Consider the following 22,219-nt stretch of genomic DNA (forward strand, 5'->3'; position numbering starts at 1 on the left):
AACTGTTTTCACTTTTATTTGGAATATGAATTTAAACATCTCCAATATTAATAACAGAATAATAAATGCTTGAATACTTTTATACTTAGTTTGGCATTAGTAAATAAATCTGACACCAAGATGACTGTGAAATGAAGGATGAATGACCTAATGAAATGAATGAATGCATGAATTCTACATGATGATCAAGCAATTTAATTCTACAATTATGTTTAATATTAAAGAACTAAAAATAAAACAAAGGGAACCTGTCAGCAAGCAGACCCTGTGACGGCAGCAAGCTGGAGGGCAGGGCACACCTCTCCCCACCACACTTATCATATCAAGAATTTTAGTTTAGATCTTCAGAGTAGGAACACTGAGCACAAATTTCTAAAAATACAAAACAAGATGTCTCTCCTTGTAATTAATTAGTCTGAACACACTAAGCTCCAAATTTGACTTTATTCTTTCTCATTTTTTTTCACTTTCTCATCCTCTATCAGTTTCAGTACACCCTCAGGAACCTTGCCTTCGTCAAGTTCTTTGGACCACACTCGATACTGAAAAAGATAAAATATGTTGCTAATGTAAGATATAAAAGGAAAATGGTATTTCATTAATAAATAGGTAAGCAAGAAATATTTAATAATTCCAGTAAGGATATAAACCACTAATATATGTATATATATATATATATATATATATATATATATATATATATATATATATATATATATATATATATATATATATATATATATATATATAGAAGAAAACAGCTTCATATACAAATTATATGCCAGGATATAAACCACTTTATATATATATATATATATATATATATATATATATATATATATATATATATATATATATATATTTAAAAATAAAAGAAAAGAGCTTTATATGTAAATTATATGCTAAGTCCACGTTATTTTTAATCAAGCACAATTTAGTGAAATTGCCTATGTTAATAAAATATGTTCTATGAGGAATCAGCCATCTGCTCCAAAACAAAACTGATGGGACACAGAATGGGATGCCTGATCACAGAAAACATAAAAGATGTAATTTCCTATTATACAAGCTCAGAGTACATATTCATAAATGCTTGTAGGTTTCCTACTATACAAGTTCCCAATACTTTTTCTAGATGCTCACAAATTTGCTGTGCCAAGGATTAGAAAATGCCACTGTAAAACTGATATACAAGAAAAGAGTTATCACATGACTGAGAAAAAATACTGTCCAATATTTCTACTGTGAAGTAAACAGACATAACCAAAAGGTTCATAAATAATAATAATGCAATGCTTAATTCAACTGAGAGGAAATATTCTGTACCGTTTAGACAACAAGTGACCACAGTAACATTTCTAATCAGAACTGGAAAAATATACTAATGACTACACTAACCCAAAATGCATGACTTTCACAGACTATGAAAATGCCTTTGACTCAGTAGAAACCTCAAGAACGTGTTCATGAACCAGGAGGTAAATTAGAAAACTTGAGAAAAACAGATACTTGAAAGGCTGTTGGTTTACAGTGGAAGTATATAGTCTACAATGAGAGTACCTTAATACTGATGATAGAGGAAATATACTGTGTGAGGATATTCACAAAGTTCTACTGCAACAAAGCTACAGGTCAGTAAGAAAGTATCAATAAAGAGAGGTGCAGACAGAGACACCATTTCTTCTAAACTGACCACTGTGGTATTGGAAGAAAAATTCTAAGAGTTTGGTAGAGGCAACAATTGGGATAAATAGATAACTAAATAACCTCTGATTTGCCAGTATTATTCAGATGACTGAATCTACAAATGGGTTGCAGCACATGATTATATACTTGTACAACTAAAACTCAAAGTCTGTACCTGAATGTAAAGAAAATATTGGTGATGTTCAGTAATGACATAAGAGAATCTAGATCATTAAATGAACATCAGGGGTGAAGTAACAGCTAATGTCTACAAATACAAGTATTTATGACAAACAGCAGTTTCTGTGTTTAGCACTGATCCAGAAAGACATGGGTATGCTTGCACAACTGACCCTCATGTAAAGGTGGTCATGAAGATATCTCATTTCCTCCTACAAAGGAATTAAGATGGATTCCACATCAGTTCTTGATAGTGTGTGTGTGTGTGTGTGTGTGTGTGTGTGTGTGTGTGTGTGTGTGTGTGTGTGTGTGTGTGTGAGTGCGTATGTGAACCTTCTCTCAACTAACCGTTTGGCCTAATATATAAAGAACAGGACAGAAAATTAATACATTTCCTGGTCACGCAAAGAATGGTAATGGGATAGTTTGCTGCTGACAAATTAAACACCAGTATGAAAAATACGCTCTCAGTATCACTATGTAGGAATATATAAAATCAATGTGTTCTACCAAATGGATTAGAAACTGAAGTCTTGTGAAAGTCAGAGAACAGCTTCAGTGCCAGGAGGATGGATACAATAATGCTTGACAACATGAAATAAGAGAAACATCACAGATAACATTGATAACATTAAGGAAGCAAAGGTGTGCAAGGTACATATTATACAACAAATTATGATAAAAAGATGATTAAAAGTAATAGAATAACAATTTAAGACAAAAAAAAAAAAAAAAAAAAAAGTTAGGCAATGCAGTCCCCAATAAACGGATGAAATAAGTTATTTTTTGATAGCCTTAGATATGGGGAGTAAAGAGATGAGAAGGGAAGGTTGTGGGAGAGATATCTAACCTGCAATATAGTCATAGAGATTAGTGACGATGAAATGTCTTATTCAGGTGAAGGATGAATTGAAAGGATGTTGAGAGTGGTGCTGGCAAACCAAAATTATAAATAATAATGAATGCAAGTGAATTTTTCATAAGCTCTCCATTTAAGAACTGGGAATGGAATACAGAGGAGGGAAGAAGATAATAAGGTTATGATATTAGGCTCATCCACGCATGTGATATGGGAGTGCAATTTCAAATCATAGTACTTGAGATACATTATAAAACAGAAATGATGTAAAATATTTTGTTACATTATTGAAATGAAGAAAATCTATACTATAGGATTCAAACAGAAGGGTCTGATGAAAACAGAAAACTACTCAATGTGCATGGTTGGGTCAAAGCATGGTCAAAATAAATTGTGCTTGCACACAATCCTGAACTGGGAAAGATATGATGTCAAGATTAACTTTTCTAATGATGTCTTCTGTACAAAACTGGATATTTATAATGAAAGATACTCCTTGTTAAGATACTTCATTCTGTGAATTACTTCTTGCTTAAAATACTGTTCTTAATGATGTAACAAATTGTCCAAATTCTTCAAATTATGCTTCTGGTGTACATGGGCATGATGAAAACATGGATAAAAAGTAAAAAAAATTCATAATCTTAGGTGAAGACTATCAATCTAGTAATACTCAAGATGGATTAGAGTGTTACTTCATAGTTTTAGAACCCACTTGCAAAGTGTTAAGGTTACCACCAACTTCAGTCAGAGACTAAAGTACTTCTGACATGAAATTACATTACCATATACCAACAGGGCTCACCTGTTCCAGCTCCCGGTGAAGGGCAATAACTGCTTTCTCTCTATTGGTCACTAGTTCTTCAAGGTACTGGTAACGTAGCTTCTTACGAGCACGACACTCCCTTGCACTCTGCCGACTGCGTTCTGTAAATTGCCATGAATATGGTAATTGCAACTAATTTAAGGTATTAAATCTATAACTTGGTACCTACATGGATTATAAGCTGAAGAAATTCAAGTAAAAATAATTACATATAATTTAAACACTAAAATAGACATAAGCATCAGAAACAAAATATATATCAAGGATATAAAATATATTTAATGTGCATTTATCTTCTTGAAAACTGACAATCTATATTTCACATGCCACCTTTTTCTTGTAACATTAAATGTAAAGTGAAAGTGATGACTTCACAATGATGAATGAATAATCTATCAAGTTAAACTAGTACAACAAATAAACCATACCTAGTTTAGCCTTCATGTCAGACTTAGCTTTACGGCCTGGCTTCCTGCCTCGCTTTGTGCCTTCCCGCTTGCTGCCCTGAAGATAAAATTAAAAGAAAAAATTATACAATGTTATGATCAAATAAGCAACATACGAAGTGCTTCCTGGATCTTAAGTAATTAGGTATAACGTAATGGGTTAAAACAGCCATGAGTACCAATAGCGTTAAGGGTATATTACGATAAATTCGTAATATACGTGCTCCCAAAACGATGTGAACCAAAGGTAAACATCGCTTTTAGCTCAAAAGGAAGCCTTTCACTTTACAATGACAATGACAAGAATCTCACTCAACAGCATAAAACACTGCGTCATGGGGGATGAAGGGTCATAAAACCACGAAAAATTACACGTAATTACGTATATAACTTGATATGAATGAACATACTGCACTACTTTTACTACTTGCACTGTATCACGGAATGTAGGCGTGTAGGATACACCACACGGCGGCCAGGCAACGTGACGCGGCGGAAGGTCAGAAACATGACCCTCCCACAAAATATTACGGGCCCATGTGGCTATGAAACCCGAGAATGAGAGTGATGGCAGCGGTGTACTGCGCACCAGCCGTCTTGCAAGCACTTCATCGACTCGCCGGCACCTCCTGTCACCTGCTTCCTCCAGCTTCCCGTCGCGGCCCTATCGGAGCATCTCACCCCCGACTGGTGGTTACTTTGAAGGTCTGTCCGGACCGCCACTATGCTCCCAGTGGACAGGGGATCCCTCATAGAACAAGTTAAGAGCTGAGGTGGGATACGTCTTACCTCGCCTGAGCTCCGTCGCCGACAAAGCCTGGCATCGTAACTACGCACTACCCGCTGACACCCGCCGCGCGACGCACGCCAACCACAACCCTCCAGCCACATGCAAACCAGCGCCACACACACACACTTTTCACTCATTTTCTCTCATGTCACAGTTTCCACATCTTCAATTCATGTCTCAAATTGTCCTCTATTCATCATTTAAAGACAAAACAATAACAGGCTAGCAAAAAAGTAATTCCTTCAGACGGACCGATAGGGGTACTTTAAGATACGGTGTCCTGGACATAAAGGCCATGGTTGTGTGCCAGATAGCGGCGTGCTTACTCGGCCCACGCCACTCAACCCACGATTTGTCAAATTATGTATAGCTCTTAATATTCGTTCTAGACACTACTGAATATTTCAAAGTTCGCACAATGTGTAAACATACCGGTTGTCACTGTAAGCATAGTTTACATAAGCAAACTCTATAACCTGAAAAAAAAATAGTTAACAAAATATACGCAGTAGATATATGCAACTTCTGCGTCTCATTTAAGGTATCTTCCCAACCATTATATCGAAAACTGAGAAAACGGAGCGTGGCACACACAGAACGAGGACATCATTCAATCAACATACAAACTAAAGAATGAGCAGAAGGGCAGCTGTAGCGGTATTTGTGAGATCCATTATTTTCCTCGATGTTAACCGGGTTTGACATTGCCATCTACATATCACTATTTTATCTGCATTACTTAGTTACACATATTTCTGGCAGCGAGTTGCACCTGAAATTTGGGTCAACATATTCACCTCGTAAGTGTATAATAGTATCTATTGCCAAGTTAATAGGAGGACGTATGAGATATATTCATTTTATTTATGATTTTTTTTTCTCCTTCCTCAGTCTGGAGCGGTGAGGAAGGCCATGTCATTGGGGCCGCCGCCTCATGCACTGGTCTGGAAATCCGCACTTGCCTCCTAATTTATGACAAGCTATTGACAATATAAGGCCACGGAAAAAGCTGAAATGTTCGAGTGATTTCCGTGCGTGCATTCATTGATTGGATATGCACACGTTCCAATCTCACTACTCGTTATTTTGCATCAAACATCAAAATGTGTTCTTATAAAGTCAAAACGTTTAAATGCGAGTGACATATTTTTAAGCTGGCTCGGAAAAACCAAGAATGGTCTTACTACGCAACAGGGACCCGCCCGGCAGGTAATGATGCCCCATCTCTCCCACAGTACCGAGGCTCATCACATTCAGCGGTACTTATCGCGACTTATATCTTTCACGATTATCCATTTACGAACAGCCGTTTATCAATAATTGAGAAAGCATTTTTGTTCCTGTAAATACGTATATATATATATTTTTTTTTATGGGTACTTAACTAAGTGTCGTCATCTCCATGCCAGTGTGGGACTGGGACTGAAAACTTTGCCCTGTGTCTGATGACGGTAACCATACGAACGATGGCCAGGAGAGAGGCTCCATTACATTGACTGTGAGTACTGTCATCAACCAGTATTTGATACCTGAGTAGTAATAATGCACGGTACTGGACTTGTGATACCTCTTGAAATTAATGCAAAGTCTACAAAGTTATTACCCCTCCCTCCCCCCACCCCCCAAAAAATAATAGAAAAGTAAATAAATAGATAAAAATAAAATAAATAACACACACACACACACACACACACACACATATATATATATATATATATATATATATATATATATATATATATATATATATATATATATATATATATATATATATATAAAATAGTAGTAATAATAAATAAATAAATATGGGCAAATTGTAAATACATCATTATCTGATACATATAGCTTGTATTATTTTCCAGGGTTCTATTTTTATCCCATGAACATGTGCTAATCACAGGTAGGCTGTAAGTGATGATGAACAATAATTTACATCTTTCACACACCTTTCATTTTACTCCATCCTATCTCCCAACCAGGAGGTCATTTAAAAACTTGTCACACAGATTTTTCCCCCAATATACTGATACTAGTGTCATTTTGGTGTGAGCATCATCCATTTGCATAATAATTTACCAGGTTTATGTCATGTCCAGTGAGAAGGATAGGAAGTGTGGTTATGTAAAGGGACTCCTTTCTACCACAAGAAGAAGAAGAAAGAAAAAGAAAAAGTCTAACTCTTATTAACCAAACATTTCTTGCATTCTGTACTCTTTATATCTACATCAACACTCACTACTCACTGGTGATGGGTCTTGCAGCACCACTCTCTCTCTCTCTCTCTCTCTCTCTCTCTCTCTCTCTCTCTCTCTCTCTCTCTCTCTCTCTCTCTCTCTGCAAATAATTATGTTATTTTTATGAAGAATTTATTAGTACATGTTGTTCTTGCTATTGTTGTTGTTGCTATTATTATTATTATTATTATTATTATTATTATTATTATTATTATTATTATTATCATCATTACCATTATTAATATTACCCAAATCATGATGACGATGATGATCATCATCATCATTAAGTGCATGGCTGTTTATTTGTTTCATTAATTCTAAGCTACACCACAATGATTCCCAATCCTTGAATGCAATAAAATTCAGAAAATTAAACTTCGTTTCTCAATTCTATCTAGTTTCTCTTCTCTGATAAAGTAAATAAATAAATTAATTAACAAATTAATTAATTAATAAATATTATAATAAATAAATAATCAGATCTTCCTTTTTAAGCTCCATGTTTCAGGTACCATGTCAAAATATGTGATATTAAACTACCTTTTCACTTTTATGCTGTTAATAACAGAATAATTATTTTCAAGTGATATTAGATTTACAAGGTCCACCATTCATGCTTACATATATAACAATATTCATAATGTACATACTTTTCTATCATATACTCTAACCATGATGCAAGCTATTATGAACAAGGTTTCTTATTTAAATCTTACATTCTTAATAAATCAAATGCTTCTTTCTCTATTTTTCCCATCCTCTCAAGGAGCAAGGTGTTCTTTGAATGCCTGATCAATGTGTAGGTACTGTAGTGTTAAAAAAAAAATCCCCTTCATCTATTCACTTTACCTTATATATTTGTTAACTTTGATCTATGCAGTGCATCCATATCATATCAAGATAATTTTTATCCATTTTGTGATTTTGCAACTTTCTTCTGTTATAACCCAAGTTAGAGAATTTTAGGAATCTCCCTAAATACCATACCTACACAGTGAAGTTAGTGCTCTTCAATTAATATAATTATTGTTATTCTTATATTCCTGTAGGATACTAAAATTACATACTTCCTTCATCATATATATGAAAAAAAGAAAAAAAGAAAAAGGATGGCTGTAAGGTATGTAGACAGGGACAAAAGCTCTTGCAATGAGAAATACTGAACTCTCACATGGCAGAAAAACAGGAAAAAAAAAAAAAAAACACATCAAATTATTCTTGTGTGTCTTGGCATATGTATTCTTTAACAATATTAAATATTTTTTAATGTGGTGTAAACAATTTTCTAATAAATGGACACAACATGCAAACACAGGAAGGCAGGATTTATACCCTTACACTTTTACTAGAAGGCAAGGTCACAACTCTGGCTTGCTTTCTATAATATATTCATTACTGAGTGAAGAAAGGGTACAAACTAATTTTTTTCATCACATCAGCTGAAATCTGAACCTCAGACTTTTTGGATGTGAGATTAGAATGCTAACCATTGCACTGCTATGCCATAATAATAATAACAATAACAATAATAATAATAATAATATTAATAATAATAATAATAATAATGATAATGAAATATAAATATTTCTTTCTAAGTAGTATTGACTAGGTGGTGCACATAAAAAGAAAATAAATAAAAAAAATAACATTTTTTTTCCTAATATGTGAGAGAAGAAATTCCCACCACAAAGGACTTGTATTATTCTCTCTACTTACCTTACAGTTATCCCTTTTAAAGACATAGGAAATATGGAAAACATATTCCTTGGTCCACTATAACGACATTAGGGAAATAATTATATCAATTTTGGGGCAACACCTTCATTATGTGTATTATTTAGGAAAATTCCTGAAATTCTCCAGGTTAGGGTATAACAATGTTTCTTAAACCTATATTCTAATTTGGGTATCTAGATGAAAATATCACTGCAAGTCACTGATAATAACCACAAAAAATAGTAGCTGCATTGTTACCCAACACAACTTTTGTGACAGTAGCAATAAAATCATACTTAAGAGATTATTAATTGGCATAAAACCCAAAGATTTGTGACTCCGTCACTAAGAAAAACGAAAATATGAATAGCAGAAGTAGAATGGATGATCCTTGTATAGGCCTACCAAAGCAGCAGACAATGACAAGCCTGCACACTTACCTGCCGCCTTTCTCACTGCCACACACGCCCACACTCCCACCCATGCACGCCTCGCCATCTTAACAGTACGATAGGCCTTCGTACAGACTCGGAAGGACTTGAGCAAATACAGGAAATGAAAATCGCGTGTCTCGTTTTCTGTCGCGAGAACAAAGATATGGTGGAGGCCTCGAGAGAAGTGTTCAGGGGTACTCACCTCTGTGTCCAGGGCGGCCTCCTGTGCAGGGAAGTCGTCCACTTCCATGGCCACGCCCGTGCTCGCTGCCCTACGAAAAGTCAACTTTACACATAATAATGAACAGGACGACCAACGTGTCTATGTTTACAAACACCCCAGTCACTCAAGGATTCCCGTGACGTCATAATTATATTGTGGCATGGAGAGAAATTTGATTGGGTAGTGTCGATGTAAACGTCATTTCCGGTTAGTTTGGCCAATGGGAGTTCTGTATCCGCCTCTGTATGGAATCCTGCTCTAGAAGAGAAAGTTGATTTAAAAAGCAATTCACCGACTTCTTGTATATTATCTCATATCTATATTGTAATTTATTTAGGCTTCAGAAAGCAAATAATATACATCCAACTACTATACACATGTTACACATATACCTGGGCAGAATTAAAACAAAAATTTCAATATTATTGGAATGATCAGCTGGTATTGCATCATCAGTCTTGTGAGAATTATCACCGCTGGCAACTGAGATGCAGGGTGGCGGAGGCATGACAACCACGTGGAACAAAACATTGATTTTCCCTTTAATGACGTCACGTGAATATTCTTAGGTATGTAACATTCACTATGATATAAGATAAGATATCAGAGCATGCATAGTAATATAAAAAATATGGATAACAATAGCAAGTAATAGCATAGTAGATACTAAAATATATTTATAACGTTATCTTTATGCTCACATGGAGAAGTGCCATTGTAGACCTAGATACTTGGGAAAAAATGCATGAATTTAAAATGTAAGGATTATATACGATCCAATTTCATATATTTCCTGGATTGGCATAGTTTAGGCCAAGGAAGATGACGTTTCTATGATGTGATCGTTATACATTATTCCGAGCTTCTAACTTCTGTGAATGAATAAAGCCATTAAATTGGAGTGGATCTGTACTATTTATTATTGTTGTGTTTACATTAAGTGTTTATTGTACGTACTGTACGTATTACATTGATGGACTGAGACCATACGGTGTCAACCAATCAGGATGGCTGACGTGTGTTATGGTTGACGTCATCAGTACCACGGCAAGGCAAGGAAGGGAAGAGGTAAACACCACATCGGCGCCGCAAGGCGACAGATCCTATTACATACCCTGAAGTTCAGTGAAGGAGGACTCATCCCACCGGCAGGACAACAGAAGAGGGTGCCGAGACACCGCCAACACTGTACACAATGAAACTGCAGGGAATATTGTGTCTATTCTCCTTGGTGGCTTGTGTTTGTGGTGGGTACGAGCGTTGGTGCGGCCCCGCTATATTCATCCGATGCTGACACACACTTTTAAGTAATAGTATGGCAATGTGCTCATGATGATTTTCTGCTTGTACTGTTTCAGGACGAGGTGTGCAGCACGTGACGTGTGGTTCTGTGGTGAAGCTGTACAATACTTATTACAAGGTAAGGCGTAGGGATGAGGCCAAGCAGATGTGGCAATTTCAAGGCATGTGACTGCTATAGTGCAAGTGATAAAACTCAGTGCCTAACCATACCATGGTCTTAGCTTCTTCACGAAAAAAAAATAAATAAATAAATAAAATAATAATACAAGAATAAAGTTATGCTTACCTAGTTATGATGTCCAGCTTCTTACAACCAATAATAGGAATTATCACAAAACAATAGAGAATAAATTATCAGAGTTATGTCTTACACTGGTGGATTAAATTTTATTTTATAATTTACTTATTTTTAAGATTGTGTTGCATGGTGTTTATTGTAAATCATTCCTTGAAATTAATTTTGATAAAAACAAAGGTCAGTGTTCATTCTAGTTCATGCCTTCATTTCACTAGTTTTATAAAATTAATTTCTACTAAAGTTTTTTTTTTTTTTTTTTTTGTTGATGAAATCCATCACAAGCTGGTCTTCATCTGTTTTCTAACACTGTTGAAGGATGTGGTAATGAGTAGGCTGTGAGGAAGAAAGTTGTTGGGTGTAAAGCATAGTAAGAAAATTATTTGTATCAGGGTTCATTAAAATAAAAAAAATAAATAAATAAAAAATAAAATAAATAAATCAAAAGAAACTAAATCTAACCAATGTAACACCTAACCTTACAGGGTTCCATATCCAAACATAATTCTGTGGAGTTCATAATTCTATGGGATTTCTAACCCTGATCCTACAGGAATATTAACTATATATCTTATTGAGGAAGTTTAACATTGAAATCCAGTTCATAATTGTCACCAGCTCTGACATTGAAACTCTTTATTTTTTATTTATTTATGTTTTTTTTAGCAAGGGACTAATACCACTACATTTGGGTTGATAATGTTATAATTAATGTTCTTTGTTTGAGGTGGAAGCCATTTTAAACCAGTTTTCTGCTGCCTTGGACTAATATTGTCTCTCATGAAAGTCTTGCAGATTGTCAGAATTCTAGCTGGTTGGCTGTTGTATTCAGTTGAAAATCTATTTTGTAGCTAATAATAATAATAATGATGATAATAATAATAATCTTTTAAGTAATAAAAAAAAAAAGAATAGGTGAAGATAGGTATTAATATGGTATTAGTTTATACTTATAGTTGTTTGCAGCAACATAGGGCCTTTTAGTCCTAAGTTTGTACATGCACAGTCAGGAAGTATCTTCAGGTTAGCAAAGTCTAAAGTTCCTTCATTTTAATTCCCTCACACACCAGATGCACATGTGCATCAAAATGTCTTCATGCAAAACTGCACTGTTGCATAAGTGCATAAAAAAAAAAAAAAATTAAATTCATTAGAAATGAAGTTTCTGTTGTAAGTGCGTTAATTTTTAGTGAGTCAAAGATGTATTTAAGTTTCACAAAAGTAATGAATTGGCAATGCTGATGCTTCCCAGAATAGGATGACCATTAGATAATTTTTCAGTGTCAGCCTGTGACTCAGGCTGCCTGCAGGTAATCCGAGATGAATGCTGATTTAAGTTTTCCATTATATTCTTGAGACCCAATTGAAATGTCACATAAGACAGTTTAGATTACGTATAGTGTGCAGAATGCTCATGGGAAAAGTTCTGAGGTTGTGAACATTTTTTTCTTATGTGTTTACTTTTGAGGGAAAGAATTAGTGAAATCACTGGTTTAGCAAATTTATGATGATCACATGTGTGGTCATCATAAAGGTAATTTCCTTGTGAACCTATTGATATATAATAGATGCCTACTTAGCATTTCAAAGGAAAGAAACCTGCTGTTAGATGAGGCATTTGGAGGTGCCACAAATGCCTGCTAACAGAAGAGGTATCGGAAAGAAAACTTGTGAAACTTACTGGTGCATGAGAGGGTTAAGAGATATTCAACCATGTTAGATGTCTTAGACAATCTTGGAGATGGAGGAACAGTTGAAATCACTGTGTGACTAACTATATTTTGGCTACAGTAGTGTTTGTGGCTTTATGGTTCTGGGGTCCTCATATGTATGGAGAGTTTCATATCACGTAAACATGGAGAGGATGTGCATCACCCCCATACCCACTCCCATGCTTGTGCAGTGGTGTTGAATTCATATAAGGAAGGAGGAAACTGCCACTTTCAAAACTTATCATGATGATATTGACTGGTAACTAAGGACTTGCAGATATTGACTGTGGTTACTAAGGACTTGCATATAGCTTTACTTTGGTTACTAAGGACTTGCATATAACTTTACTTTGGCTACTAAGGATATGCATATAACTACTTGGGTTACTAAGGATTTGCATATAACTTTAGTTTTTAAAGTTTTATTTATGAAACACAGTTTGGATGTTCTTTATGATAGAAAGGGTTATTAATTATTATATTTATTATAGACGTATCATTCATTGGACTTTAATGTACTTAAATGTGAGAGAGAGCAGGTCTCATTTATAAATAAATATGGTAGTATGTGAGCATTTCTTAACAAAATCTAATAGTTAATATCCTTTGCTTTGTCACATACATGCAAGTTTCTTTTGCTTTGATTATTACCACCAGTGACCCATTCTTGGTATGATCATCCATAATCTTGTCACCCCCTTCATAGGTATTGACAGAATCCTATCTGGCAGGTGCGGCTCCATTCACATGATGTCAAATATGGGTCAGGGTCAGGGCAGCAGAGTGTCACGGGCACTCCACAACAGGAAGATCATAACTCCAACTGGCTTCTGAAGGGAACCGCCAAAAAGTCATGCAAGCGAGGGTAAGACGTGCTTTCATGTTTGCAGGAATTATTGATAGCTTATCCATCATCATCCTCCAAGTGGTGATAGGGATTCACAGGAGCAGTGTGGCTTTGCATCATAGATTTAGCTCTGTTTCTGTGGGTGAATGACCACTGGCACCAGGCATAGCTTAGTGGTAGGTCAGTTGTGGAGAGCACTTGAGTGTCCTGGCTGGTGTGGTAGTATTGTCAGGTACTCTTGGGGATTTGCATGTCACTGTAATATTTTCACGATATAAATCATAAGCTAGTTCAGTTTTGATACTTCCTGAAGCTCCAGTTTCTCTGCATTAACTTCTCAATATTCATGGCTTAAGATCTAACTTACAATCTGTGGAACACTACCTCTTGCTAAACCTTTTCTTATCCTCATCAAGATTCAGGTAGCTGAGATTACAGATGCAATAACCAACCAGCCTCTTGTCTCTTCCCTCCTATTTTATTCTCTCCTCATTTACATGCCAAAACTGGCTGTTGCATGTGTACACAATGACATTACCTGCTCTCCTGTCCATGCCCTTGAATCTCTTAAATTTTTACCATCTGGCTTTAATTTTGAAGTCACTCCCTCACTTAATTTATAAATGTATATTTCTCTTCTAACTCATCCAACAACGTAAAATTCTTTTTCATTTTCCTTTTGCTGAGATTTCCATCCTAGGGAAATTTAGTGTTCACCACCAGCTTTGACTTTCATCATCTTTTACTGACCATCTTGGTGGACAAACTTTTGTTATCCTCCACAACTCAGACCAATTAGTGCAATACCTTGCTCATATACCCAACTGCCTTGGAGAAACACCCAACACTTAACATTTTCTTAACCACAAACCCTACAGGTTACACTGACAGACTCTTCTGACTCTTCTCTTCTAAGTCCATGCCTTACTGATCATAGCCTTACTTTCATGCTTGTTGTGCAAAATTCATAAAGGAGGTGATAGTCTCTGGCATAGGGCATACATTCCACACACTTTCTCTAACCCTGAAGCAAACATACCTTGGTTTAACTAGCTGTTTATGATAGAGGTGGCTCATGAAAGGTATCTTAGTACTTCATTGCCTTAAAATACATGCTCTCAGTGTTTTTGCTCAGACTCATACTAAATCTATCCTTCAACTTCCCAAAAACTCCTTCAATAAAAAAAAATGTCAAAAGCTTTCAAATTAACTATCCTTGTGTCTTTTGGCATTAGGCCAAAAATATCTCTGCCAGCTTAAACCTTAGATCCATTTTATAGACTTCATGAGCCTTCATCACAACTCACCCTTACAGGGATCCTATTGTGTGTGGTCAAGCCATCCGCCTAGAGCACCTTGCAACACATAGAAACCTCCACTCCCACCACTTCTCCTCCCCACTGTCTGACAAGCAAGAGATCTCAGCATTTGGAGAGGAAGGTGAAGGAGATTCTGGTGATGATTGGATGGTAATCTGTGATGGCGAGGCATGGGACCGTAACCAGGACGTTATGCTGAGACATGTTGACACAGACCAGTGAGTTGTCTTTGTTATTCTTAAACTAGTACATGGACTTAAGGACTGCTTGGTGTCCATCATTAATTGTATCTTTGAGTTGTATTTACTGCAGGAAAGGTCTCAAATATTTGTTTATTATTCCTTCAATTTTTTTCTGTTGGAATTTCAAATACATTGGTACCTTGACTTACGAGTGCCCAAACTTAAAAGATTTTTGAGACATGAGCTGTGCTTGAACGATTTCTTGCTTGAGTTGTGAGTCAAATTCTGAGATATGAGTAAGCTTCAGCTATGCTGTTGCTAGTTGGCATAGGGAGTGCCACAACATCTCCCCAGCATTTCTCGTCTCACTCGTTCACTTCATGTGTTTTTTTATACATTTGTTATTTATAAATACATTTTCTTACAGTAAACCCATGACATAACGAACATATATGGAGAGAGAGAGAGAGAGAGAGAGAGAGAGAGAGAGAGAGAGAGAGAGAGAGAGAGAGAGAGAGAGAGAGAGAGATGAATTGTGGCTGTGTGACAAACAGTTAGTGATCCTAACAACAGCTGATGATTCATTGCTCTCCCTCTCTCTCTCTCTCTCTCTCTCTTTCAGATAAATCAAGTCACACACACACACACACACACACACACACACACACACACACACACACACACACACACACACACACACACACACACACACACACAGTGAGGCAAATGGGCAAGCTTCTTAATGTGTAGCCCCTGTTTACCTAGCAGCAAGTAGGTATGGGATGTAACCCAAGGGGCTGTGATCTTGCTGTCCTGGTGTATGGTGTGTAAGTGGTCTCAGTCTTGCCAAAAGATCGGTCACTATGAGCTCTGAGCTCTTTCTGTAGGGTAATGGCTGGCTGGGTGACCAGCAGATGACCATAGGTGAATCACACACACACACACACACACACACACACACACACAGAGAGAGAGAAAGAGGAAGAAAAGAAATGAAGAAGGATGGAAAAAATTGAAAGAAATGTATGGTGAGGCTAAAGAGAAAAATGAGTCTGGCTTGAGATTCCACAGCGCGCAGACCTCCACCAAATGGCCTCTGAGAGGCATAGAGATGGGAGGGTTGTGCTGCATGGTGTAGAAAGCCTGTTCCATTATTTAAATCCATGAATAGGCAAACATACCTGTTTTATGCTTTCAGCCAGCCATCTTAATAAATTATATGAATAAAGGTGTGTATAATCTGAGAAGGAGAGAGGGAGAAAGCAAAAAATGTGCATGAGAGAGAGAGAGAGAGAGAGAGAGAGAGAGAGAGAGAGAGAGAGAGTCTACTAACTTGGTGCTGCACCTACTGGACTTTGGCTATACCCACTCCTAAGTCCATGAATAGGCAAAAAACCTGTCTTATGCTTTCCAACAGCCATCTTAATTAGTTATAAGAGTAAATGCGTGTATAACCCGAAAAGGAGAGGGAGAGAGAGAGAGAGAGGTGTAGTCATTAACAATATATGAAGAAAAGACAGGATTGATAAAGGAGGGGGATAATGACAAGAAAAGAAGCAAAGCTAATAATAGTGAAATGTGGAGAAGGAAAAAGCAGATATTGTGAGTATTTACTTGGAGAAATACTAACATTAGTAACAACTTATGTACCACCCAAAGCAAATTCTTGGAGAAAGGAAGAATATGAGAAAATAATATAATTCAGTGTTTGAGTAAATTCATCAACAGTAATAAAAGAGTATTACTAGTTAGTAACTTCAGTTAAAAAGACATAAACTGGAAAACGTTTGAAGCAGGAGGAAATGAGACCATGTGGAGAAAGATTTCTGAACCTGACTATGAAGAACTCAGTGATGTAATGGGTGACTGAAAATACAAGATCTGAGGGAGATAATGAATCAGCAAGACTAGATCTAATACTAACAAGGGCTATGGACCTAACTAAAGGATTAAGGTGTGTGCCCCACAGGAAAAATGTAATGATAGAAATAAGAGACTGATGATGTCAGGAAGAGAAATTATATGAAAAGGATGTAGTTGAAAAGTGCAAGGATGAGCCTGAACTGTTTTACAAATTCATAAATGGAAAAAATTAAACTAAAAGAAAAACTAGAAAGATTGAAAGATGGAAATGAAATGTATGAAGACACAAAAGACATGAGTGAATTGCTAAACAAAAAGTTTCAACAAGTTTTCACAGAGGGCAGACATAGTGCCAATTTATAAAAGTGGAAAGAAAGAAGAATCACTAACCTATAGACGAGTATTAGTGACCAGCATAGTATATGAGATTCGTGAAAAAGTGTTAAAGAAGTAATGGACAGAATATCTAGAAAACATGGTATATTAACAAAAATAGTATGGCTTTAGAGAAAACTGATCATGTTTAACCACTCTAATGAGCTTTTATTCGAGTGACTGATATAACACTGGAGAGGGATAGATGGGTAGACTATATAACACAGGAGAGGGATGGAAGGATAGACTATGTAACACAGGAGGGGGATGGATGGGTAGACTGTGTGTATTTAGATCTAAAAAAGCTTTTGATGAAGTTCCCTACAACAGGTTATTATGGAAGCAAGAAAATATAGAAGGGTTAAACAGAAAAAAAAATGAAAAGAAAATGGATGGAAAATTTCTTAAAGGAAAGAGAAATGAGAATGGTAGTAAAAGATGTTAAATGAAAGTGGAGAAATGTAGATAGTGGAGTACCACAAGGATCAGTGCTGGCACCAATACTTTTCCTGATCTACATAAATGATATGCATGAAGGAGTAGTTACATGAGACAGTGCAAAGTTACAAAGACTTATAAGAAACAACAAAGACTGAGAAATTCTACCAGATGATTTGAATAAAATCTGGGACTGGAGTAAGAAATGGGAGATGGAAGTTAATGTGAAAAAAGTCATATAATGGAAATGGGAAAAAGGGGAGAGACCAAAATGGACATATAAAATGGGAAATGAAGAAATAATAAAGGTACAAGAAGAGAAAGATCTAAGGATGATAATACAGGATAGTCAACAGTCAGAGAAGCATGTGAAAAAAGATATTCATAGATATATATATAAAATGGTGAGAAATATTGGAACAGCATTCCACTACATTCCACTATGATGAGTAAGATAATTATCACTATGATTAGACCAAAGCTGGAACATGCTGAATCAGTGTGGTCTCCCCACAAGAAACATGTAAAAAAAAACTAGAAAGGATACAAAGGATGGCAACGAAGATGGTTCCAGAACTGTAAGAATTAACATATGAAGACAGGTTAAAGGCAATGAATCTGCCAACATTGGAACATAGAAGAGAAAGGGGAGATTTAATACTAATTTGTAAATTGTGGAATAGAGTGGAAGAAATAGATAATGAGAAACTGCTACTAAAAGAAGTAGGAAATACCAGATACACACAAGGACAGCAAAAAATTGTTTGAGTAACAAAGAAATACAGTTTCCCACAGAAAAAATATAGAAGTTTGGAACAAGCTAAGTTAGGAGGTAGTATTGGCAATGAGTGTGGACAACTTCAAGAAAAAACTGGACAAGTGTAGATATAGAGACAGGACCACACAAATGTAGCTCAGGCCTTGTAAATTACAACTAGGTAAATACAGAGAGAGAGAGAGAGAGAGAGAGAGATTGTGTTTGTGTCTCATCTAGTGACCTTGACAATGGCCGATGACGCAGCACTCTCTCTCTCTCTCTCTCTCTCTCTCTCTCTCTCTCTTTCCCTCTCAGAGAGAGAGATGTCATTGGCCATTGTCAAGGTCGCTTGGTGTGACTGGCTGTTACACAACCACAGTTCATCTCTCAAACATGCAGTTGATTGTGTCAGCCAACTCTCCTGCATTTTAAGACCTAGGATCTTCATAAAATAAAGCAAGCATTTGATAATTTTGAAATATGCCGTGAGTTTCATAAGATGAAATGAGTGTTTGATAGCCTTAAAGGAGTCGTTATACCAGAAATTTGGTAAACAGGTTAATTATATCAACAGTTTACTGTATTTAAAAGCATGTCACAAAAAAAATTAGGGTGTTTTTTGGGGGGGCTGGAACAGATTTATGGTATTTCTATGGAGAAAATTGATTTGACACAAGTAAATTGAGTTACAAGCTCCGTCATGGAATGAATGAAACTCATAAGTTGACGTACCACTGTATTTTACAAGTTTTGGATTCCTTCAACCATCTTTCATGACTTGTTTGTATGAAATTTTATTTATCAAATTTTCTCTTTATTTAAGCTTATGTGGTTGTCACATCAGAAAGACAAAAGTGAAAAAAAAATTGTGAATGTGTGACATTGATATCTATCAGAAGGAAGGATAGAAATGACTGGGTAAAACATTTTCAGTATTTTGATGGGAAATGTAGAGGATCATTAGATAGATAAAAGAAGAGCTTAGATTTTCACAAGGATCCTATAAAATAAAGGATTTGGCAGACAAATTGCACATAATCATGTGGCTTTTCACATTACTATAGTAAGACCAGACTAATTTGGTGGATTGGGTGGGATCAGGGTGTGGGTACAGTGCTGTCACTTTTCCTAAAACTATGCCAAGTAATTTTTGTGATACATCTAAAAGGCACTAGAAATGAGATGGAGATGGAGAAGTAAATATAACTGTCATGTAAATATTATGTCTCACAAAAAGTAAAGTCATTATATATAGATATTTATACATCAATAAAAAAATTAAAAAACATGGCATAAATATTGTACTTACAGTGTTGCTGCGAAAATGTTAATCTTTTTTAGCTTTTATATGTTTTAAGGTGGGCAACTATGTTTTGTATAACTACAGAGTGTAATGCAAGTTTCTGCAAATACTGAAGGAGGTGAAAGAACGTGTAATTCTAAGTAGAAAGTGTTCTATACACATATGAGGTGAAAGAACGTGTAATTCTAAGTAGAAAGTGTTCTATACACATATGCATTTTAAGGCTTTGTTTACTCGTCAGAGGAGTTGAAAACGTAACAGAACCCTGAGGAACACCACTGTTAAAAGATTTAGGAGAAGAACAGTGACCGTCTACCACAGCAGCAATAGAACAGTCAGAAAGGAAACTTGAGATGAGGTTACAGAGAGGAGGATAGAAGCCGTAAGAGGGTAGTTTGGAAATCAAAGCTTTGTGCCAGACTCTGTCAAAAGCTTTTGATATATCCGAAGCAACAGCAAAAGTTTCAACAAAATCTCTAACTAAAAGAGGATGACCAAGACTTGGTAAGGAAGGCCAGATCACCAGTAGTTCGGCCTCGAAGGAACCCATACTTGTGATCAGATAGAAGGTTGTGAAGTGATAGATGTTTAAGAATCTTCCTGTTAAGGATGGATTCAAAAACTTTAGATAGGTAGGAAATTAAAGCAATAGGATGATAGTTTGAGGGATTAGAATGGTTACCTTTTTCAGGAACAGGCTGAATGTAGGCAAACTTTCAGCAAGAAGGAAAGGTAGATGTTGACAGACAGAACTGAAAGAGTGTGACTAGGCAAGGTACAAGCACGGAGGCACAGTTTTGGAGAACAATAGGAGGGACCCCATCAGGTCCATAAGCCTTCTGAGGGTTTAGGCCAGTGAGGGCATGGAAAACATAATTGCAAAGAATAGAATAGGTTTGTTGCACTGACCCTGACACATTAGAACTGAGTAGTCAACTAACCGAGCAAACTGTGTGAAGTTTATGTAAGAGAAGACTAAGGAAAAGAGGAGAAAGATGGAAATAAAAAGTGGGCCACAGTTGAGGTTAACTGACTTAGGAAGAAAGGGTGAGGAAAGTGAGGTGGAGAAATGGAGGGGAGTGAAATTGTATGAGCATGAATAGGGTCAATCTTCAAAACATTTTCTAATTTTGGATATTCATGATGACAATTCTCTTTTAGGACTGGCATCATCAGTGGACCTATTTTTTTTTTGCTTTCTGAGACAAATTAAAGTATAAATAAAAGGTTTGATGTGTCTAGTGATGTGGGAGAGAGTGAATTATGAAGAGATAGTGAGAATGAATTGCAGTATCTTCAGATAATTTGATCACTTGGAGGAAATAGGTGTGGATAAAGTAGTAACTAGTGCAGCAGCATTATTTCCAATAAGATAAGATGAAAAATGGCTGTGTGAGAGGAGTTATGTATATGTGGATGAGATGTATAATACAGGAGATTGTTCTTTGGAATAAGCATTAAATTTGATAAATAATTAAAATATTTTCAACTCAGCTATTCCTTTCCTAGAGTTATGAGGTAACAAATGCACCCACTTTTTAATGACTTTCAGCTTCTTCCTTCCTAGACAGAAAATAGCTGATACAGGTAAAGGGAGCCAAGCAGCTGCTTAACTTGATATTCCTAATTTTTTTTTCAGATCTAGATGGATGATTTCTGCTCACTGCTCATATTACTTTCACAGGTATTTGGGGGTAACTGGGCAGCAGTATGGCAGACCCATTCATGGCCAGAATGAGGTGGTGGGGCTGTCTCGGCCAGGTGTTCAGGCTAAGTGGCAGACGATGGAAGGCGTGTTCATCAATCCTTCGGATGCCTCCGAGGACAACAGAATATTCCATGACCCTTCAGAGTTCTGATGCTAAATCTTATATAGCTCAACCAGTGTGTTTGTTTTTGTGAATGAGAGTACTGATTCTGATGACTTTTTACAGAAAATAATTTATTTAAAGAGTGGAATGACACTGCTTTTGAAATAAGCTGAATGTTTCAGTTTGACTGTTACATGTGAAGCAGTGTAGATTTGCTTATTTATGAATGAAAGAAAATATTTTATACCTAGCATCGAAGATGCTCATTTCAAGTCGAATGATGGTGATAAGAAAGATTCCACAAATCAGTTGATTTGTCAATACCTGCTCACTGTATCTCTATCCCTTTTCTTCTCATGTTGAGGCATCATTATTTACTGTCATTAAATGTTGTTTCCTATAAAATACCACTGATGTTTCCATACACTCAATAGAAGTCAGATCATCATCCACATCATGTACCATGTTACATTGTTGCACTATCATACCTCTGTATAGCTTGCTGAGGAGGTTAGGGAGGGGAGCTGTGAAAGACAAACTCAGAGGGAACATGAAAGAACAAGAAAGATGTCAAGATTGTTTTCTTTTTCCTTGACAAAAAGTTGAGAAAGGTTTGTCAGG

At 36.1% G+C, this 22,219-nt stretch overlaps 2 protein-coding genes across 5 annotated transcripts; one reads left to right on the plus strand and one right to left on the minus strand.

Moving 5' to 3' along the window:
• On the minus strand, nt 1–9,533 carry LOC135091504 (cAMP-responsive element-binding protein-like 2). 3 transcript variants are annotated; one of them, XM_063989208.1, is made up of 4 exons: nt 9,374–9,533; nt 3,980–4,055; nt 3,531–3,652; nt 1–542 (listed from the first exon to the last, which is right to left on the minus strand). In XM_063989208.1, exons 1-4 carry the CDS (start codon nt 9,419–9,421, stop codon nt 444–446), a joined length of 345 nt encoding a protein of 114 aa, XP_063845278.1. In that variant the 5' UTR covers nt 9,422–9,533; the 3' UTR covers nt 1–443. The 3 variants fall into 3 exon arrangements, with proteins under 3 accessions (XP_063845278.1, XP_063845279.1, XP_063845277.1); XM_063989209.1 differs by lacking the exon at nt 9,374–9,533 and adding an exon at nt 5,040–5,099; XM_063989207.1 differs by lacking the exon at nt 9,374–9,533 and adding an exon at nt 4,787–4,903.
• On the plus strand, nt 5,682–22,172 carry LOC135091503 (stromal cell-derived factor 2-like). Of its 2 annotated transcripts, none has more exons than XM_063989205.1 (7): nt 5,682–6,046; nt 6,197–6,285; nt 10,401–10,641; nt 10,753–10,814; nt 13,435–13,568; nt 14,866–15,087; nt 21,472–22,172. In XM_063989205.1, the coding sequence occupies exons 3-7, from the start codon at nt 10,590–10,592 to the stop codon at nt 21,644–21,646; spliced, it is 645 nt and encodes a 214-aa protein (XP_063845275.1). In that variant the 5' UTR covers nt 5,682–6,046; nt 6,197–6,285; nt 10,401–10,589; the 3' UTR covers nt 21,647–22,172. The 2 variants fall into 2 exon arrangements, with proteins under 2 accessions (XP_063845275.1, XP_063845276.1); XM_063989206.1 differs by having other exon boundaries at nt 5,682–5,996.
• The last annotated feature ends 47 nt before the right edge of the window (nt 22,173–22,219 follow it).

Source organism: Scylla paramamosain, chromosome 37, assembly GCF_035594125.1.
Source record: "Scylla paramamosain isolate STU-SP2022 chromosome 37, ASM3559412v1, whole genome shotgun sequence".
NCBI lineage: Eukaryota > Metazoa > Arthropoda > Malacostraca > Decapoda > Portunidae > Scylla > Scylla paramamosain.

Coding starts and splice junctions, on each gene's coding strand:
- LOC135091504 (XM_063989207.1), bottom strand. CDS start 4,888: ATGTGGCTGGAGGGTTGTGGTTGGCGTGCGTCGCGCGGCGGGTGTCAG. Junction 3,653..3,979: donor TGACATGAAGGCTAAACTAG/GTATGGTTTATT, acceptor GGCAATTTACAG/AACGCAGTCGGCAGAGTGCA. Junction 543..3,530: donor TTCACCGGGAGCTGGAACAG/GTGAGCCCTGTT, acceptor TATCTTTTTCAG/TATCGAGTGTGGTCCAAAGA.
- LOC135091503 (XM_063989205.1), top strand. CDS start 10,590: ATGAAACTGCAGGGAATATTGTGTCTATTCTCCTTGGTGGCTTGTGTT. Junction 13,569..14,865: donor AAAAAGTCATGCAAGCGAGG/GTAAGACGTGCT, acceptor TCACCCTTACAG/GGATCCTATTGTGTGTGGTC. Junction 15,088..21,471: donor AGACATGTTGACACAGACCA/GTGAGTTGTCTT, acceptor TTACTTTCACAG/GTATTTGGGGGTAACTGGGC.